Source organism: Chrysochloris asiatica, unplaced genomic scaffold (genome assembly GCF_000296735.1).
Source record: "Chrysochloris asiatica unplaced genomic scaffold, ChrAsi1.0 scaffold00004, whole genome shotgun sequence".
NCBI lineage: Eukaryota > Metazoa > Chordata > Mammalia > Afrosoricida > Chrysochloridae > Chrysochloris > Chrysochloris asiatica.
In genome coordinates, this window is record NW_006408522.1 from 44,278,950 (window position 1) to 44,301,444 (window position 22,495).

The window sequence follows — 22,495 nt, forward strand, 5'->3', positions numbered from 1 at the left end:
AAGATTTTAATTTAGCCTCAACTTCCTCCACATAGGAAAGGGTTTAGAATTTATGAAAATCAGGGTCACTTTGACCCAGAGGTATCAAGTTCTTCCTATTCAAGCATCTAGAATGGCCCCTGCTCTTGCTGTAAACCATGAACCTCTCAAACCTGATGGAGAAAAAGCGTTACTGCTCCAGTATTAGGCCTCAGATGACGTTGCCATCTTGATTGAAGCCCTTTACCACCCCACTAAAGTCCACAAATCAAGAGAAAGAAATAGCAGATTTTCTTTCTGTCTTCTTCTTTTTCTTTTTAAATTAAGACTTCCTCCAACAAAGCTCAGCCACTTATGCAGGTTTTCAGAAGATCCGATTCCAATGAAAATCCACGGTGTTTTGCACTGTACCTGAGGACTGGGCTTGGCTCTACTGTGGATAGATAGTTGATTCAAGGCCTCTGTATTTTTATTTCTTCAGTTGTGAATTGGGGAAAATCTTCTCTGTGTAACCTAACCAGTCCCTCATCCAAGTGAGAAAATAAATATATAAATGCTTTGAGTTATCCAGAGAATAATTAGAACCAAGTATCCTGGTGTGTTACTGTAGGTTAATGCGTTGAATTGCAAGGTCGGTTTGAATCACAAGGTCAGCGGTTCAAGCTCACCAGCCGCTTCTCAGAAACCCTATATAGGATCTCTGTGAATTGGAACTGACTCGACGGCACTTATCAACAACAACAATGATTATTATTGTCATCCTTCAGTATTGGATTCTAAATCAATAACTAAACATTTATCCAAAAGGTTCAAATGAATGCTCCTTCCTCACTAATGTGCTTCCCATCTCCTCCAATCTTTTAGAAAGTCTTTGGGCAGAAAAAGGGAAAAGGCATTCACTCATGAAAGGCTCCTTACCAAGGAAGATTCTCCCCAAAGTTACAACAGAGCCCCAGGTTTTATGTGACTTTCTTTACTTGTTCAAATTCAGTTGAATTCCTTGTTGCTTCATGAATTACAGGTCAACAAATCTTTAAGATGACTTTGTAAACTTTTAATTTTTGAGATGCATTTTGTGAGCATTTAAGGTCTACCATTTATCATATTATGAGAACAGTGGTGACTCTGTGATGGAATCTTTCCTTCCCTGTGGATTCGATTCATAGCCAGTGTGTCTCATGCACAACACTGCTTGTCTGTCAGTGGAGACATGTGTGTTACCATGATGAAGGACATATTTCAGTGGAGCTTCTGGACTAAGACAGATTGGGAGCGAAGTCCTGGTGATCAGTGAACACCCTATGGATCCCAATGGTCAAATCTGCAGCTATCCCAGCATGCAGAGCAGGACCCCATACTTGGTGCTTGGGGTGACAATGAATGTGTCATGGGCTAACTGGCAACAGCCAACAACAGCAACAAAATTGATCTTATTCAACATTTACCAATCTTTTAATCCTCTGTTTTGTAAATGTGAAAACTCTCAGATCCTTTTTTATTATAGTTGGAATTTCAGAGTAAATACCAATTAGTAAAAATCAGTTAAAATGTTTATGGTAATGATTATGCTTTTTCAATCCACACTTGCTACACTGACCCAAAGATTCTAAGATCATTTCACAGGGTAAACTAGGCTGGTCTTGGTGACACTCCCCAATAGAAGAGTATTTTTGTTTTCCTAAATCATATAAAGATTACTTTCCAGCAAGATACTGTCTTTGTGTGACGTGCCACCTTTCAGGTATATGAGGACATTTCACACTCTGTAATTAATTCCCCATGTGTTTGTGATGTAACTTAGTTTTGCAGAGGGAGCTGAGTCTGTCATGATTTATGCTTTCAGAACACAGAAGGGTATTTATAGATATTGAACTCTGGTTCCATTTCTTCTCATTTGGATAACGTGTGGCACTTTTCAAAAGAATCGTGGCAGCTCTAAGCAAGGGAGATCCACGAATGAACTGTCTCCATTTGTTCATGGGAACTTCACATGCAACTGGAGAGCTAATCACTTGTAAATATAGCTTCTTTCTTATGTTTGTGTTGTTGGAAGTCATTTTTTAATATACAAATATCTTCTAAAACTTTTGACATTTTTTTCTGCTTGCTAAAGACTATGTTGTGAAGTTCCAATTTCTAGTTCACATCCAAACCTCAAATAGATATGTATTAGAGAGGGAATGGAGAACCTTGACTCACTCAGAATACTGACAAATGAAAAAGATTTCAGAGTATGGCATCTTGAGACAAATATAAAGGGGCCTTCCAGATAGAGTAATTCTTTTTTTCAGCATTTGGATTTGACTGAGTGAAGATGAAAATGACGGCTAGTGTCCCCGATGAATGCTCTTTAGCAAACTACTGGCATGCAAGAATCCATTGCAGCAAGGATGATCCTTGAGATGCTAATTCCCCCATGGCCCTTCCTTGTCATCTTCTTTCAAACATTCTTCTTATAAAATAACTTATGAATTTCAGATTGTCTCTCTCATCTAAGCAGGGCTATAGAATAGGAATGTTCCTTCACATAAAGGCTTAGTATCTAAGTTAATAGCAAGAACTGATTTTTATCAACTGGTTTGCTTCAAATCATTGCACCCCAAACAGACAAACAAAACCCAAGACTTCATCTGATAAACAAAGAACCCTATAGTTGCATGGCAAATACATTAGGCATATCTATTTGTTGTTTTTTGCTGTTGTTTTTATTTGTGGGTATACTTGCACTCTCTCTCCCATACCTGTTCAACCTGTGCATCTATCTACCATCATTATTGCAGGATTGTGTATATTGTTGACCTACCTCTACTATATTTAACTCTTGCACTCTTCCTCATGTTTTCCCCTGCCTCCAGCATGTTTCTGTCAGCCTCTATCCTACTGCATATTGCCTCCCCCTTCATCTAGGTTAATGTGTGTCTACCCTTCTAGTCAATGACTTACCCTTCCTTTCCACCCCTGATAACTATTAAAGAATCTCTCTTTTAGTGTAGACACATCTATTTGTTAGACAATGTTTCTCAAACCACTAAACTCTTGTAAATATACTGGCGTCATCATTTAGCAGGCAGTAGGTACCCCGTTAACTTTTTTGTTAATGCTGTAAACCACAAACGATTCTCTTCCACTTACGTTTGTGGGGTATCTATCTGTACCTGATGAAACATGTGATATCAACCCATATATTTTTTCTTTCAGAGTGTCAATCCTTATCTGCAAGGGCAGAGACTGGACAACGTTGTTGCAAAGAAGTCAGTTCCCCACTTTTCAGATGAAGATAAGGATCCAGAGTAAAGTGAATATAGTGCATTGGAAACCCATTATGCCCACTTGGCCTCAGTATTGCTAATATGCACGCGCTATTAAAGCCCCTACAAAGAGTAGCATGTTTCTAATTTGTTGATAAGGGGTGAAAAGCTACTGTATTTTTTATATTACATTGCCAGATCATTGGTGGCTCTGCTCTCTGCTAAAAACTTTTGCATGTGTGTAGACCTGAACTGAATATTAAAATGAAAATGCACATATCAACAACAGTAAAAAGCTAGACTGTGAAATGCCCTCAGAGTTGTTGCAGGTTAGCATAGTGTTTGGGGTTGTACTATTTTGGCCAGGTTTGTAAAAAGCTAGCATTTGATTTGATCATCTAGTTCATCCAGCCCTTGGGCATTTTTGCACCCTAAAAGGATATTGTACTCACAGGAGGAGCCCATTTTACTGGGCTATGCCTTTACAAAAAAATCATTTTTAATTGGTGTATAATTAATATATCATGCTATGCATAATTCTTAAGTGTTGCTTTTGATAAGTTTTGACAGTCATATATCCCAAATGAGGGATTATCTCTGTCACCTCAGAAAACTCCTACATGTTCCCTTTCTCTATTCCTCCTTGTCTCTAAGATTGAACTACTTTCTGACTTTTATCATTATTAAGTTTATTTTATTTTATTTTTTCGTTAGTGTTTCATGCAAAGTGAATCATACACTGAACTCTTTTCTATCTGGAATTTTTTCCTTATAACATAATATTACTGAGATTAGTCTGCTTAGCAATGGTTCATTCCTTTTTGTTGCTAAGTAGGATTGCATTGTCTGAATAGATCACAGTTCACAGGTGCATTCTTTAAGTAGTTGTGGTTGAGGAATGGTGATGCTCTGATGGACATAGACCATCCCGGACACTTGGGGGACAGCATTGATGAGAACAGAGAATACTCTGTTATGTGGTTCTTATCATGGGCCCTCCAGGCCTACGGGTTAATGATGGTAAGGGCTCTGACTGACGTGTTGTTTCCATTGCTGTACGCTTTCTGCTCATAGCGTGCCTGCTTATGGCATTTTTCTTTCTTATGTGTTGCAAAGGAGCCTCAATAACCGAACATCTTAGAATCATGCAAAAATTAACAGTAGATTTTGAGGAGTCATCTGAGTGGGGCTCTTTTATGGGGACCGTGACATTGATTTGGGCTATTTAGAAATATCCCACCACCTTCATATTTCTTGTTCCTCAACCATGTACTGGTCTTTATCTTAATAAATGTGTATATAAGCATTATTAGTGTGTGATTCTTTTTTATTACAACATTTTTAACCAAGATCTCTATAATAGATTGCCTTTACTTACATGATCTTATCGGATCCTAGCAAAAAAACACTGTGAAGTAAATGGAGACTGGTATTTTATCCCCATTTGACAGATGGAAGAACTGAGACTCAGCTTTCAGGAAAAGCTGAAATTGACACAGATAGTAAATGGTAACTAAAAGTCCACTGCCGTCAAGTCTATTCCAACTCATAGTGACCCTATATAGGGTTTTCAAAACTGTAAATATATATAACTTCCAGGCTGGTGGTTAGCATCCCATGCCTCCCATTGAATGGCTGGTGGGTTTGAACCTCCAGCCTTGAGGTTAGCATCCCAATGCCTACCTCACAGTGCTACCAGGTAAGCTCAAGCAAATATTGGGCTTCTTTCATGTGCCAGGCACAAACCTGGACACAGTGGGGACATATTAGTGACTTAGACTGATACCACCAAGTCCCTTTATAAGGCCCGCTGTACAATCAAGTCTCTATGTGTGTCTCTGTGAGATTATTTCCACCCTGCTTTTAAATTTTGGAATGGCCAGAACGCTCTACTATGTTTTTTCTGAAGAAGTGTGCAATTTCCTTTCAGCCAAATCCTCCCAAGTTCAGAAGATCTGTTTAGCAAAGGATGACAGGGATTAGCTCACTGGTGAGATTATTCTAGTTCCCATTTCAACTCGACTGTGAAGGAGGCAGTGGTTTCAGATTTTTACATCATTGGCCTCCACTTCCTTGTCTTTAAGGGTGAGACAGCAATGAGAAAGCTGTCACTCAAGGAAAATGATTGTTCTTGTAATGTAGTGGTTACGAATCCGGCTGGGAACCACAAAACCAGCAGTTCGAAACTACCAGCTGTTCCGCAGGAGGAAGATGAGGCTTTCTGCTCCCATAAAGATGTACAGCCTCAGAAACCCTGTACAGGGTCGCTATGAGTCTGAACCGACTCCACAGCACACCACCACCATAACCACCATAGTATATTAAGTGTATTTGTAAATGATTGGTCTCACAGAATGGCTTGACCATAGTCAGTTAATAAGTGATTCTATGCCACTGTGACACACACACAAAAAACAAGAAAAATATTTGCACCTTTATCATAGCATGAGGATGATGAGGGTTTCATCAGGCAATTTTTTCACTTCATATAGTCTGATTTCAGAAGCACTCTACTTGTTTCCAAAAGAATGTTCCGTCACATTCTAGAGGCATAGAGCTGGGAGAGTCTACCTTTTCAACTCTGTGGTTTGTAGCTATTTTAGTTACATAGTTAAACCTGCCAGAGCCAGAACTCTACCGGACTGTCTGAATTGTATGGGTTTCCCAAGGTTTCTGCAGTTGACAGGGTCCAGTCTTAACATTTTTCTATTGCTTTCTATTAGTGGAAAATATTTGCATTTTCCACCCTTGGTAGGGTACAGTCTTACCCCTTTCCAATCACTCTCAATTGGTGGAAAGTATTTTTCTGGCAGGTTTCCACCTTATATGGGTTCCTGCTTTCACAAGTTTTACTCAGATTTCATACCAATTGGTGATCTAGATAATCCAAATGAAATTTTCTTGTTTGAGATTTGGCAGAAGGAAGAGAAAATAGCTAGACAGTTTGAGGTCATAAAGGAGGATGAGACTGCATTCTGAAAGGCGCTGGTTGGTGAAGGAGAAGAAGGGAAGGCCACAGTGCTGGTGTTTGACTTGTTTGTTCTCAGGTGTGTAATCTGTGTGCCCCTTGCTGTTCTCGGGGTGGCAGGTTGGGTTTTCCAGGGTCTCTGGGCAGCTGGCTTGTGATTGGGTTTAATGTGAGGTCACTGAGTGAAGAGTAGAGGGAGGGAAGATGGGAGAAACAAGACTATTTTCTTTCTCTTTCGGCAGTGATTGCTTTTCTGAGGTTCCATTTCCTTGTCATCCGACCTGCTGCAGCTCTAGCTCCTGCCAGGTGACCCTGGTCTCCATATTCCAGTCCCATCACCTCCCAACCTGCTCCCTGCAGCCAAAGGAGGCCATGTTGTTGTTGCTGTTAAGTGCCGTCGAGTCGGTTCTGACCCATAGTGATCCTGTATAGGGTTTTCGAGGAGCTGTGGGTGAGGTTGAGCAGCTGACTTTGTGGCTTGTAGTCCAGTGGTGATCCTACAGCGCCACACCAGAAGTCCATAGCTCCTGCCATATTTTTAATTTCTGGATTATTTCACCAACCTCTGGTTTCCTGGCTCTTCCGTCACTGGTGTAAAAAATCTACTTATTAAACTTCCTCTGTTTGAAATCTCTGGTGTAGTTTTTCTTTTCCTGATTAGATCCTGACAAAGTTTTCCATAAGAAGAGCCAGGAATTAAGTATCATGGGAAATATTTAGGACAATTGTTGCGGGGACTACAGCAGGATGGTTGTGCTTCTTGATCTTTAATGTGAATGCAGTTTACTTGGGGATATTGTTAAAATGCATACTTTGACTCTAGGTCCAAGGTGAGGTTTTAGACTTAGCATTTCTTTTAAGGTTGATGCTGCTGGACCACAGATGACAGTCTAACATCCCACCCACTACCCACTGCCATAGCGTCAGTTCTAACTCTTCGCAACCTTAGAGGACAAAGTGGAACTGTTGGATAGAGTTTCTGAAGCTATCCATCTTTATGGGAGCAGACAGCTTCATCTTTGCCTCATAAAGTGCCTGGCGGGTTTGAACTGCTGACTTTGTGGAAAATACAGAGAGTAGAAAAGCATGTTAAACACACCTGTGAGATGCAATCAGAAAAATCCAGAATGTGAAAAATGCTATAGGGCAAGTGACCAAAGTTTTTCAACAAATGCAAGGAAAAGAAAAAAAAAAAAAGGGGAGCTAATACAGATTTTAAAAGACTCCAGAGATATATGAACCAAATACAATCTGTGGGTCTTATTTATATCCTGACTCAAAGATAAATTAAAAAGACATTGATCAGACAATTGGGGAAATTTGAACAGGGACTGGATATTTAATGACATGTAAGTGTTACATGGTATTAACAGTTCTATTTTTAAAAGAACTCTTACTCTTAGGGACAAATATTGGACTGAATTATTTACAGATGAAACCATATGTCTGGGATTTGCTTTACAATAATGCAGTGGTGGTGACTGGAATTAGCAATATAGGCTAATCATGATTAGCCATAAGTTGATAACTGTTGAAATGAAGTCACGGGTACATGGGGGTTCACTGGATTTCTACCTCTACCTTTGTGTATATTGGAAGTTTTTAATAATAAATCCACAACTAACCCTTTTATGACCCATAGGACATAAATCACCCTTCATCATTTTTAGCCTCTGAGGTTTCTTGGGAGACTGTTCTCCCAGTTGTAATTTGTGCTTCTACCTAGCGAGAATCTGTATAACTGTGTGAATCTGGAGAAATGAACTTCATCCCACTGATGTTACCACCAGAATCCACTCGGGACATAAGTGTCCCACATAATTGTATCAGAATCAATAGGACCTCAAAATTGTTTTCCCTTGATTTCACATACCTTTCACTACTGAAAACACATGATATCGACAAAAAAATTCAAAGCATAAACTAATTCAGTCATGAAAGCGCTTAAGGTTAAAATGAAAGAGTAGATTATGGTAGACATTCCCTGGACCTAGCAAAAATGGGGCAATGTATAACACTTCACTGAATGGAGAGTGCAGAATGTGAGGCAGCAAAAAGGGGCATTAGTAGAGTTTCCCTAGGCTGCTACCTAAGGAAGTAGCAGAAGAAGAGAAAATCCGGTGGGGTTGGGGTGGGGTAGAGTTTGAACTGGATGGTAAGGAGTCAGAATGCCTAGAAACAGAAAAGACAGACATTCCAGGAAAAAAGGAGACATCGAGGCAGTAGAGATCACTACCAAACTGATGATGGTGGTGGTGGTGGTGGTGTGCTGCAGAGTTGGTTCCAACTCATAGCCACCCTGTACGGGGCTTCTGAGGCTGTAAATCTTTGCAAAAGCAGAGAGCCTCCTCATCTTTCTTCCATGGAGCAGCTGGTAGTTTCGAACTGTGACCTTGCAGTTAGCAGCCCAACTTCAAAAAGTCTTTTCTTTTTGGGTTGGACCTGGACCTACATATACAGCAGAAACACATGGAATTTCCTTGGAGTTGGCGAAGGACCTTACTTCACCTCTTGGAGTCTATCAGTCTTTCCACAATGTTCTAGGCCCAGTATATTTGAAACGGAGAAGGTGGTTATAGCCACACATGTGGAAACCAGAGAGGAGAGTGCTCTGCACAGTAGCCAGAAGGGAGGCATATGAAGCCATCAGTTATTGTTAATCCTGATTGAACATCCACTGTGGGCATGGCCAACAGGAGGTCCTGGCATTCCCCTTCACTGAGCACCCAGTGGGTCAATTCCATCACCTCTTTACAGCATCTCCTAGAACATTGTTCCTGAGCTCTATTGAAAACCAAGCCTACCTAAAGACTACATCTTGGAAAAGCCTTAAAGGCCTTCCAGTGGCCTGGGGTATTAGGATTTGGGGGTGCATGTCTTCACATACTTGATTTTCTATTTCTGAAGGAAAAAGGGGACGTTACCAAGACTTTTTGGCTGTCAGGCAGCTCTCCCAAAACAGTATGGTGACTTAATTGTAGATGAATCAGAAACATATGGAACAAATTTCCTCCTAAAATACACATGGGTTTGGCAATTAAAATAAAATGTGTTGAATATAGCAGATTTGGTGGCCAAAAAGCCCCAGGAGAAGGCAAGGGCCACTAAAAATTATCATAACTATTTAGTGAAAACTTGATTGCTAAAAGGCCCAGAAGGAGAATATTGGCAAAAGATTAGTAGATGTCACACCTCGGCTTTTAAAGTCTGTAAACAAAGGCAGAGCATTTGCAAATAGTCTAATGGAAATGCGCCCTTGAATGTGGGTTTAGATACATATTAACTAACAAGTTACAAAGAAAGACTTTTCTTTTAGAAAAGAACTGTTAGGAGATAGACTGGATTGTTGTTGGCGTTAAGTGCAGAAGAGCCATCCTGTATCCACTCTCCCAGGAACCACTGGTGAGTTTGAACTACTGACCTTGCTGTTCAAACTGACTTTGCAATTCAGTGCTTATCCTACAGCATCAAACCAGGACTGGAATGTTGTTGTTAAGTACCATCAAGTCTGTTCCGACCCACAGCGACCCGGTGTAGGGTTTCTGAGGAGCAGCTGGTGAGCTTGAACCACCAATCTTGCAGTTCAATCTGACTTTACAGTCCAGTGCATTAACCTATAGCACGACACCAGGACTCCAGGACTGGAATAGAGAAGCCTAAAAGGACATTCCAATACAATGAACGTTCTATTATTTGATGATTTGAACTTGGTAGTAGAACTTGCCAATAAAGCCGTTTCCCAGTGTTGTTGTTGTTAATTGCCTTAGAATTGATTCCTACCCATAGAGACCCTGTGTAGGAGTTCCAAGTAGAGACTGGTTGATTTGAACCACCAATCTCATGGCTAACAGTCCAGTCAGTGCTTATGCCACAGCGCCACACCAGAACTCCATTCCTCCCAGTAAAAGTAAAAAAAAAAAAAATTATTGCAGAAAACATAAAAATGTTTGCAATATTTTTAGAAGAGACAATTGAACACATAAGGGAGTGAGAAATATCTTAATAAAGCCAATTTGGCACCCACAGTGATTTCCCCACACGCAGGCCACCATATGACATTTTGCTCTCACTTTCTCTGGTAAGACTCTTCACAACACCATTCTTGATCTATGCTCTGGACTTTGGGGGTCGTATGTAAAGATGTGTAAGACATAGATCCTTCCCTCATGCAGTTTATAGTATGGTTGATAAACACAGATTTTCAAAATGAGTACAATATTATTATGTACTTGATCTTGACCATCAAAGTGAAATGGAGCAATTAGGAGCAAAAACATTGTCATTAGGTTTGCATTGACCTTGGGTTCTGTCATTCACAAGTGGTGTGACCCTGAGTAAGTTATTTAACCTCTTTCATCTATCTAACGGGGAAAATAGTACCTGCCTCATCACGTGAGGATAAATTTCCCACATTACAGCACCTTTATTAAATAAACCTCAATTTGGATGTCCAATTCAGAACTAGTAAGATATCAATGCAAGAAACAAGTTATTTATACCTTGTCTTAAATCCCTTTCCATTTCCAGATGGAAGGGATATAATCATTATTACTGCTGCTATGTGTGTCTTCGAGTCAGTTCCAACTCATAATGACCCTGTGTAAGGTGGGAGAAAGTCTCATCTTTCTCCCATGGAATGGCTGGTGGATGGGAACTGCTCACCTGATTTGAACATGTAATCCACTAGGATACCAGGGGTCCATATGCCAGGAATTCGGTGCTTACCAAATCATTGGAAGATATAGAGGGACAGGAGGTAGGGTGGGTTTGTTGTTGTTAAGTGCTGTCGAATTGGTTCTGACTACTCATTGCCACCCTGTACAAGGTTCCCAAGGCTGTAAGTCATTCAGGAGCAGAAAGCCACATCTTTCTTCTACAGAACAACTGGTGAACTCGAACCATCAACCTTGTGATTTGAAGTCAAGTGCTTATTTATCATAGACAGTTTAAAATCATCATTATATCTAGAAACATGAAGCAGAGGATGTTTCATTGCCTTCATCATATTTGTAAGAACGCTGTGTGACACCCCCCAAACCAGTGTCTTAGCCCACAAATGCAGCAATTGCCTCTCATAACAGAAGCAGCAACAGAAAAATAGCTCTTCTCTTTTCCATCTTCAAAATCTGTGCGAGTGTTTCTATGGGATGTTCTAATTTGCATGCGGAATTCTACCTTCCAGGAGATAGTTGCTGTTATTGTTAAGTGCCATCAAGTTGGTTCTGACCCATAGTGACCCTGTATAGGGTTTTCAAGGAGCAGCTGGTGGGTTGGAACTGCTGACCTTGTGGTTCCTAGGCCAGTGCTGATCCTACAGCACCACACCAGGAGTCCTCCAGGGTATTAGGGTAAGGGTCATTTTGAACTTTCTAGCCCCTGAAAACCAAAGGGGATGGGAATAGATGTTAGGTTCTGGTGTGGCACTGTAGGATAAGCACCCAACTGCTAACCACAAGGTCAGTAGTTCAAACCTACCAGCTGCTTCTTGGAAACCCTATACAGGGTCACTATGAGTTGAAACCAACTCGATGGCACTTAACAACAACAACAACCTAATGACTGGATCCACTATCTAAAGTTTCCTATCTAATCTTTTAAATTTTTATTGTCAATTTGATCCCATGTAAATCTTAAAAGATAATAAAGCTCAAGGCAGACATTTTTTACTACTTAAGCTAAATTATTGTTCAGTTTTAAACTGACTTCAGGGATATTTTGGTTTAAGGTTAAAAGATTATCTCAGGGCGATAGTTTCCATGGTTCATCCAACCTTCCTGGTTCCAGAAAGTCTGAAGTCCATGAGACTTTAAAATTAATGTTCTGCCTTCTCCCCCTTTTGATCAAGATTCTCCTATGGTATTTTTTAATCGAAATGTTCAGTCACGATAGCTCCATTTTTGTCTGGTCTGAAGCAAAGGAGGCATTTGTTCATGGAGACAATTATTAGTCACGCATTACAGATTCTAGTCCTGATTCTCCTTTTTTCTGTTATTCTAGGTGAATAGAGGCCACTTGTTGTGCATTGTGTTTTTAAGGCACCAGGCTGTATGCATCAAACTAGGAGGTAGAATAGAGGCAATAAACATATTATTAGGACAATTTACTGGGATAGCCCATGAAACCATGATTCTACATCTCCAAACTAAGAAACCAAATCCTATGAGATTTTGGCTGTACATAAACAATCTCAGCAGCTACGAGATACGGATGTAGATATAGATAAATAGATATTCTTTGGCCAGTGTTGTAAATATGAGGGGTTTTCAAAAAGTTTGTTGAAAAATAGAATTAAAAAATAAAGGAATTTTTTCCATGAGCTTTTGAAGCCCCTCTTATTTACAGCTATGACCAAAAAATATCTTATAGCTACGTCTATATCTCATAGCTGCTGAGGCTACTCATGTACAACCAAAGGTCTCATGGAATTTGGTTTCTTCATTTGGAGATTTAGAATCATGGCTTTATGGAACATTCCAGTTAATTGGCCTCATAACCTGATGTGGTGCTGTAAGGTAAACACTGGACTGCTAACCAGAAGGATGGTGGTTCAAACCTACCAGCTGCTCCTTGATAATCTTAGACAGGGTTGCTGAGTTAGAACAGACTGGAAGACACTTAAAAACAGCAACAACATGTTATCTATTGCACCACTTTGACAATTCACTTTTTAACAGGTATACAACTTATTGACAATAATTATAATAATTGCTGCACAACCCTACCCTTAATCAATGCAAATCTCTCTCTTTTAAAAAACAACAACTTTTCATTGTGAGTTGAGTGAAGGTTTACAGAGCAGATCATCAGTTTTACCTTCAGTAAATCATTACAAAGTTGCAATCCCCTCCTTGTACCAACAGTTCCTTTCTTGCTGTCCCTGCTCAGATTCTTCTCCCAGTGTCCCAGTATGCACCCCATCCACCCCTCTAACCTTTCTTCTGGAGTTTAGGATGCCAGAATTTTCATCTGTGTCTGTTGTCTTTTGGCTCTCATATCTTTGTTACAGAGAGTTCATGGAGTATGTCTGCCTAGTCCACCATCTTGCTGGAAATCTGCAAATCTCTTCTGAAATAGATAAAAAGAGAAGAAACTACAGACAATCACACAAGAAGAGATGGGGAATGATAGAAGATCACCAAGAGCCAAGGAAAGAAAATTAAAGAGACAACAGAAAGAGAAAGACTTCTCGTGAGCCAGTGTCCTGAATTCAAACTTCTAACCTCCAAATAGTGAGATTGGAAGTGTGGTGGCTCCATAGGATAAGCACTGAACTGTGAGTAACAAGTTCAGCACTTAGAGTCCACCATCCCACTCTGCAGGAGGAAGATGAGACTTTCTGCTCCCAGAAAGATTTAAAGCCTCGGAAACCCTATACATGGTTGCTCTGAGTCTGAACCGACTCTAAGGCACTTAACAACAGTAGTGAGAAGATAAATTTCCATTTGTTAAAACAACCCACTTGTGGTATGTCTGTTATAGCAGTAGCCGATAAATGTCTGTAAGAATGTGACTGTAAGAGAAAGAACTCCGGTGACGCAACAGTTAACTGTTCTGGTGCCAACTGAAAGGATGGCTGTTGGAACTCACTCAACCACTATGCAGGAGAAAACATCTGGCGATTTTGTTCTATAAGGATTATAGCCTTGAAAACACTATGTTGTTGTCGTCAAGTGCCATCGAGTCAGCTTCAACTCATAGAGACCATGTGTAGGGATTCTGAGGAGCGGCTGGTGAATTTGTACCACCAACCCTGCAGTTCAAACAACCTTGCGGTCCAGTGCATTATCCCACAGAACCATACCAGGACTCCTAAAAACACTATGTGGCAGTTTTATTTTGTCATATGAATTCAAATCAACTCAACAACAACAAGCTAAGGCAATTTACAAATTCTTTCTACAGAATCAATTCACATATTTTCATCACAATTATTTCTAATAAGTAACATTTCTTGCTAAAAATTTATTTCACTTTGTCCCAACCCTTCGTTGATACGCGGGAGAAAAGAAGTAGAGTTCCTTTAAACATTCTTGTTTATGATTGATGAAACTGCAAACTTTTTGTGATGTAAACCACTCATAGGAAGAAACTCAGAACTTCAGAGTATTTTATCTGATTGTTAGTTTGCATTCTTGTTTATGATAGATGAAACTGCAAACTTTTTGTGATGTAAACCAACCATTCATAGGAAGAAACTCAGAACTTCAGAGTATTTTATCTGATTGTTAGTTTGCATTCTTGTTTATGATAGATGAAACTGCACACTTTTTGTGATGTGAACCACTCATAGGAAGAAACTCAGAACTTTAGAGTATTTTGTCTGTTTGTTAGTTTGCAGAAAGGCACACCAAGGAGAGTGGGCTCATTTCAATTCAATATTTTATAAGAAGAAAAGATCAAGGAAGAACTGGTCTTAAAACTGTCAAAATATGAGAATTTGATGGGAAGAAAGAAGGAAAACAGAACAGTTGGAAATGCAAAGATAAAAGAGTTGAATCCAGACATGTCTATGTAATTTCCCAGAAATGGAAACTGGCAATTTGGAAAGGGATATCAAGAAACAATATACATTAAATGTTGAGTGTTTCTTACAGCAATGAACTTGGAAGACATATGGCATAATGGCCTTGTGATTCATCTACATATGGCCTTGCCCTTAGTGATTGAAGGGGGGAATTAGACATAAAAAATAGAAGGGAAGTTTAACTGCATGTCAGAAAAGGACTTTGGAAAGCTTCTTAGTTCCTCAGTAGAGTATTAACTCAGCCTATTAAATTCACATTGCTGTAGCTCACATATGTAATCTCCTTTATTTTTCAACAACTCTGGGATGAGGGTGTCATTTTTCCTGTTTTTCTGATAGTTCAAGAGCTGACTTTTCTAAAGTTTCTTAGGTAGTTGATGGTTGAGCACAGGTGCAAATAGAATTGTTTCCATTACCAAACAAGTTGCTTATTACAATCATCTGGAGAGCTATGTGAAAATACATATTCTTGAGCCCCAGCCCAGGAAATTTTGATTCAGTAGTCCAGAACAAGCTCTGGGAATCTAATTGTTTAAAAGGTCCTCCAGTGATACAGAGTCAACATGAGAAAACATTGCACAGAATTACAACTAGAGACAGTGTGAGAATGGATGAAGATAAGAGCCCACAAGAGCTACAGGAACTCCACATTTCTATGATCCAACTGGCTATTCCAATTAGTAGATTTCCTGCTGAAACACACTAGTCAGTAGTTATCTTGAGTGACAATTGTCGAGTGACAAGTGCCATGGAGTCAAATCTGTCTTATAGTGATCTTATATGAAAGAGTAGAACTGCCTCTGTGGACTTTCTAGGCTGTCATCTTCTGGTATGGTGCTATGGGTTAATGTGTTAGACTGCAAAATCAGTATGAACCACAAAGTCAGCGGTTCAAGCTCACCAGCTGTTCCTCAGAAACCCTGTGGGTCGGAACCAACTCGACGACACTTAACACCAACAACACCACAATCTTTACGAGAGGAACCCTGGTAGTATAGTGGATTACTCATTGTGCTACTAACTGCAAGCTCAGCAGTTCGAATTTACCATTGCTTCCAAGGGAAAAAGATGAGGCTTTTTGCTCCTGTAAGGATTTATAGCTTTGGAATAATACCCTGCTGAAAAGCGACTGGGTAAAAGAAGAAATTAAATGTGAATTCAAAGTTCCTAGAAAAAAACAAGAACAAACACACAACATACCAAACTCTTTGGGACACGGCGAAAGCAGTGCTGAGAGGAAAATTTATTACAATAAATGCGCATATCCAAAAAGAAGAAAGAACCAAAATTAGCACATTAACACAGCATCTCCAACTATTAGAAACAGACCAACAGAGGGAACCTACAGTCACCTATGGATGTAGTCGTTCAAAAAAGGGAACAAATCTGTGCAGCCAGGATCACTCCCATCCCCTCAGTACAATGCTACAAAGGCAAGAAGTGACTGGCTTACAAGCTTTCAAGAGGGGTGGGGGAAGATAGAATCTCCACTGAATGGTTTCAATCTGTTGGGATGGGCCTAATGCAAGGAGATGGGGATAAGACCCTTGTGATACAATAGTGAATAATTGCTCTCAGGACTGACTGTGAGGGTCAGAAATGTAAAGGTAGATGTTTTGTAACTAAAGGAGGGGAGTGATTGATTTTGCAGTTTAGGAGTGGAGGTCCCTAGGACCATTAAGTGAGATGAACAGAGTGCGGGACCCTATCCAAGGAAGCAGTGACTCCAGAAATGGAGGCAGAGAAGATGATGTGGAGAGATGGAGCAGTTGGGGACTCTGGACTCAAGGAGGGAGAGGGGCTGTGTGCTGATGGCCAGGCAGCAGGCCTGTGTGGTATACCCTTTGGTTATTTGATGATGCATGGAGGAGATTGTAATAATTGCAATGCAATGAGATATGATAGGATGAATGTAAAACATGTTCTCCCATGTTGTTGTTAAGTGCCGTCAAGTAGATTCCAACCCATAATGACCCTGTATAGGGTTTCCAAGGAGCAGCTGGTGAGCTTGAACCACCAAGCTTGCAGTTCAAACAACTTTTCAGTCTGATGCATTAGCCCACAGCACCACACCAGGACTCCAGGACTCCTATTAGACTCACATAATTCACAATAAAAACTTAAAAAAAAAAAAAGATTTATAGCCTCAGAAATCTTGTACTGGGTCGCTAGGAGTCACAAACAAGTCTACAGCATGTAACCACCACCAGCAGCAATATGAGAGTAGATCACAGGATCTTTTCTCACACAGGGCTGATGGTCAGGTTCAAAGCTCCAGACCTTTATCATAAACCATTGCCCCATGGGGGGGTTCTTTCTTTCAATAATGGTTTCATGACCTTCAACTGGATCTGAAAAATATGCTTTGGCTTCACCTGAATTTATTTCTAAAGCCCTAGATTTTCTTAACCATCCCACCTCCTCCCAGATGGTTACCAGACACTCCTTCCTGTGGTTAGGAAATGTGCGTTCAGAAGCCACAACAACCATGATAATGCTGCTGCCACACCCTGTTCCTGCAAGATGAATTAGGATGGGATACTTAGACCTTCATCACTAAATAATAGAGGAAAGGGCATTTGGAGCTATGGATACCCTTTAAATGTATCCGTTGTAAATGTGGATCATTTTGCAATTTGAAATGTGACCACATACCCAAATGCTCTTTCTCTCATTCAATACTACCTTCTTCTTTTGTGCCCTATTTCAGCAGGCTAAGAAAACGAAAATCTTTTCCTACAACAAAACATTAAGGTTTACCAGAAACCTAAGGGAAATGTTGTTCTTGTTTGTTACCATCGAGTCAGCTCTTACTCAGGGTGACCTCCTACCTAACAGTACTAAACCTTGCTTAGTCCTGCAATCTTCATGAATATTGGTATGTCTGAGTTGATTGTTGAGGCTAGTTTGTCAATCCATCCCCTTTGCAAATCCCCCCTGCCCCCATTTTTGTTTGCCATCTACTTTAGCAAGCACGATGTACTTTTCTAGTGATTAGCTTTCCTCAGGATGAGTCCACTGAAATTTCATCATCCTTGCTTCTAAGGAAAGTTTTGATTGAATTTCTTCTATGAGGGGTCTTCATGGAAAAATTCTTGTTGTTAGGTGCCGTCAGGTTGGTACCAACTTATATGCACAACAGAATGAAACATGACTGGTCCTGCACCAACCTCACAATTGTTGTTATGTTTGAGCCCACTGTTGTTGCCACTGTACCAATCCATCTCATTGGAGCTTGTCCTCTTTTTCTCCAATGCTCCATTTTACCAAACATGATCTCTTTCTCCATGGACTGGTCCCTCCTGATAATATGTCCAAAGTATGAGAGATGAAGTCTGGCCATCCTGGTTTGCAAGGAGCATTCTGGCTGTACTTCTCTCAGTACAGATCGGTTTGTTCTTTTGGCAGTCCGTGGTACTTTTAATATTCTCCTCCAACACCATAATTCAAATGCATCAATTCTTCTACAGTCTTCCTTATTCATTGTCCAATTTTCATATGCATATGAGGTTATTGAAAACACCATGGTGTTGGTGAGGTGCATTTTAGTCCTCAAACTGACATCTTTGCTCTTGAACACTTTAAAGAGGGTCTTGTGCAGCAGATTTGCCTAATGCAATAGGTTGTTTGATTTCTTAACTTTTGCTTCCATGAGTGTTGATGGTTGATCTGAGCAAAATGAAGTCTTTGACAACTTCAATCTTTTCTTCATTTATATGGATGTTGTTTATTGGTCCAGTGGTGAGGATTTTTATTTTCTTTACATTGAGATGCAACCCATATTGAAGGCTGTAGTCTTTGATCTTCATCAGTTTTTAAAATCCTCTTCACTTTCAGCAAGCAAGGTTGTATCATCTGCACGTCGCAGGTTGTTAATGAGACTTCCTCCAATCCTGATGCCACGTTTTTCTTCATATAGCCCAGCTTCTTGGATTATTTGCTCAGCATATAGATTGAATAAGTTTGGTGAAAGAATACAACCCTGACACACACCTAATTTTTAACCATTTGGTATTATTCTCTTTTTGCCTCTTTGTCTATGTAGTTTCCTCATGAGCCCAATTAAGTGGTCCAGAATACTCATTCTCCACAATATTGTCCATAGCTTATCATGATCTACATAGTCAAAAACCTCTGCATAGTCAATAAAGCACAGGTAAACATCTTTCTGGTATTCTCTGCTTTCAGCCAAGATCCATATGATGCCAGCAATGATATCCCCCAATCCACGTCCTCTTCTGACTCAGGCTTGAACCTCTGGAAGTTCTCTGTTAATGTATGGTTGCAATCATTTCTATATTACCTTTAGAAAAATTTTACTTGCATATAATATTAATGATATTGTCTGATGATTTCTGCATTCTGTTGGATCACCTCTTTTTGGAACAGGCACAAATATGAATCTCTTCTTGTCAGTTGACCAGGTAGTTGTCTTCCAAATTTCTTGGAATGGATATGTGAGTGCCTCCTGTACCACATCAGTTTGTTGAAAGATTTCAATTTGTATTCTGTCAAATCTGGTGCCTTGTTCTTTTCTAATGCCTTCAAATGCATCTTGGACATCTTCTTATCTTCTTTCAGTGTCATTGGCTCTTGACCATATGCTATCTCTTGAAATGGTTGAATATCTACCTTTTTTTTTGGTACAGTGCCTCTGTGTATTCCTTCCATCTTCTTTTGATGCTTTCTTCATCATTCAATATTGTGCCCATAGTATCCTTCAAAATTGCAAGTTGAGGTTTAATTTTTTTCTTCAGTTCATTCAGCTTGACAAATGCTGAGTGTGTTCTTTCTTCTCTTTTGGTTTTCGAATTCCAGGTCTTCGCACATTTTGTATAATATTTGACTTTGTCTTCTTGAGCTGACCTTTGAAATTTTCTGTTCAGCTCTTTTACCTCTTTATTTCTTTCATTTGCTTTGGCATCTTTACACTGGAGAGCAAGTTTCAGAGTCTCTTCTGATACCCATTTTGCTCTTTTCTTTCTTTCTTGTCTTCTTAATGACCTTTTGCTTTCTTCCAGTGTGATGTTCTTGATATCCCACAATTCTTCTGGTCCTAGGTCTTTAGGATTAGAATTAGAAAAAAAATTGATTATCTTTTAATTCAATTTGTCTATGAACTTTGTGAAGCCCCCTTGCATATATCCAGATGGAGGATGAGTAGGGAATGTAGCAGGAGATAGTAAGCGTTGGGCAGTATTAGACCACCATCATCCCCCCCATCGCTCTCCTATAGTGAGTGTGGGGAAGGGGGCTCACTGCACAAATATCTAGAGATGCACCAGGGGCACTGCACAGTCTGCTGAGCTACTGGTGGCACCAAGGATTCTCACATAATCCCGATTTTGCATTGCAACCTGATCTTCGGAACTTAACTGGATAGCTAAGTAAGGAGTGGGTGTATTCATTTCCCACTCAACTTTATTATGATAATTTAGTAGTGTCGGTCCCATTCTATCTACAGGCCATGGAACTCTATTCCTCACACAGCCCTTCCCAAATACTTACACATTTCTTTGAGGTCTTAGGAATGTTTACTTTTGTAAGTAGACTTTATTAGGGAAGTAGTTGAAGTTTATAGAGCAAGTTTAGGCCGTCATTGCTGTGGTTGACTGTTCAATGGGTGTGGCACATACAGCCCTGAGCTGTGCTCGCTGACTACAAAGCAAAGCTGAGGACTGAGGTTCCAATAGAGCCCAGGGATCTCCGTGCCATTCCTCTCACATTACACCAGTAAGCTACAGTTCACAAGGAGAAGCCAGAAGCAGGGGGAAGTAGAATGGGATGCAGAACAAAGCTTTCACCGCAAAGAAGAATGAAAATGACTCTGCACTTTTTTTATTGTGGTTAAAAGACAGAACAAAATATTTGCAATTTCAACCTTTTTTTAAAAAAAGATGTACAGTTCAGTGGTATTGTAGAATCATACTACTATCCACTCTGCACTTTGAATGTATTTTATGTATCTGAGCATCTATTGTCCAAGTACCATGCTAGAGGACAGAGGTCAGGAAGCCAGACAGAGAAGGTCACTGAATTAACAGAGCCCACAGTATGAGGAAGATACAGATGAAAACTAAGTAAGCTGACAAATAATTTTAAAGTGTGGTGTGTTGCTGTAGGATCAGTAGGAACCGACTCGATAGCAGTTAGCAACATCAACAACAAGGAGAATGGGTTTTGGCAAATGTAGAGCATGATGTGATATGTGATATTAGTAGTTTACTTTAGGAAACTACTAATTAATAGTTTCTGTGTGTCAGCTTCAGTGGGAGTAGAGAATCCGTAAAGAATCGATTGCGAAAGTCCAGATGAGAAATGCCAATGACTTGGACCACTGATAGTGGAAAAGAGATAGGATGGCCTCAGCTGAGTACCCTAACAACCATCAGCAACCTAGTTTGGGTGAACTCCAGCATTCAGTACATCTGCCACAATTCCATGTTGTTGCTGTTGTTGTTAAGTGCCATGGAGGTGGTTCTGATTCATAGCGACCCTGTATAGGGTTTCCGAGGAGTAGTTGGTAGGTTTGAACTGCTGACCTTGTGGTTTGCAGTCCAGTGCTGATCCTTCAGCGCCACATCATGTCCATAGGTGATGGAATAAAATAGATCAACGTGAAAATAATGAAGGCATTGTAGTACTTGTGGTCTGATTTAACTCTGCCACCTTTATTTGAAGCTAAGCCCTTGCTTTTGGTCCAACAAGCATCTACTGGATGAGCATTTTCTTTCCTAGATCCACAGGGAACTCAACACAGAAAAAAGGAACAACTTCTGTGTTCAAGGAATCTGCATCTCATTAAAGAAATATGTCGAGTGTACAAATAGCTACAACAAAGCAAAACCATGATAAGAATCATAGAAGATGCTAAAGGATCTGAGAAGGGGACTTGAAACAAGAGCTGGAATTCAGCAGGAAGAGAAGAGGATGGGGGATTCTAAGTGGTGAGAGCAGCAGGAACAAAGACATGGAAGCTGGACTCCATGGAATGCAATCAGGGAACAATAAATGGAGTTTGGCTCAAGAGTTGGATTTGAAGTTAGACTGAGCCCATTAAGCAAACATTGAACATCAAGGTAAGAAACTGGTGCTTCATGACAAGCTACTTGTTCTTTTGACATCTCTTGTCTGAGGTTCTGAATCCTCCCCATGAACATGTGTACCTATGTATGTATATGAGCCAGCTCATACTGGGCTAGGGTGGCAAAACAGGAAGAATGCAAAGAATAAATTCGTTTCTGTTTCAAATATGGAAAAAAAGTAGAAATGATAGTGGCTACTCTAGCAAGGGTGTTTTATAGAGAAAACAGTTGATGATAAAACAATAAATGTATTATTCCTTTTCGGCATCTTTAGGTGTAACATTGAAAATTAAGCACATAGAGTAGTGGCAATTGTTATCAATAGAAATACTTTTTTGGTTTTTCATTTCTTTTCCTTTTTTTTTTGTTTGTTTAAAAAGCTGAACAGTTAATAAGGGACTTAGGTTAGTGTCCTGGGTCTTGTCTAGGCAGGTTTCTTGAGTTTTCTGGTCGTAAGAGGCAGCACAAAGATTTCTCTTAGGGAAATACATTCAAAACCATCCACAGAATCCCTGTGCTACTCTGGCTAGTAAGTATGCAGGAATCAGCATGATTGTTGTCAGAAGTTTTTCTTCTTTGTCTCTATGTCTGTGTGACATGGAATCACAGTTTATAGATAGTCTATAAGAGTCTATCCTATGCTCAGCCCTGCACTTTCCTACAACATGGCAGACTTGAACTAGTGGTCACA

The 22,495-nt window shown here is 40.0% G+C and overlaps 1 protein-coding gene across 1 annotated transcript in view; it reads left to right on the forward strand.

Annotated features, from left to right (window-relative positions):
• The window catches only part of SCG5 (secretogranin V (7B2 protein)), a 94,200-nt gene extending 90,927 nt beyond the window's left edge, over window positions 1–3,273 (forward strand). The window contains exon 6 of the mRNA XM_006831803.1: window positions 3,178–3,273. Coding sequence (XP_006831866.1) covers window positions 3,178–3,273 — 96 coding nt within the window. The remainder of the gene's footprint in view (window positions 1–3,177) is intronic.
• The last annotated feature ends 19,222 nt before the right edge of the window (window positions 3,274–22,495 follow it).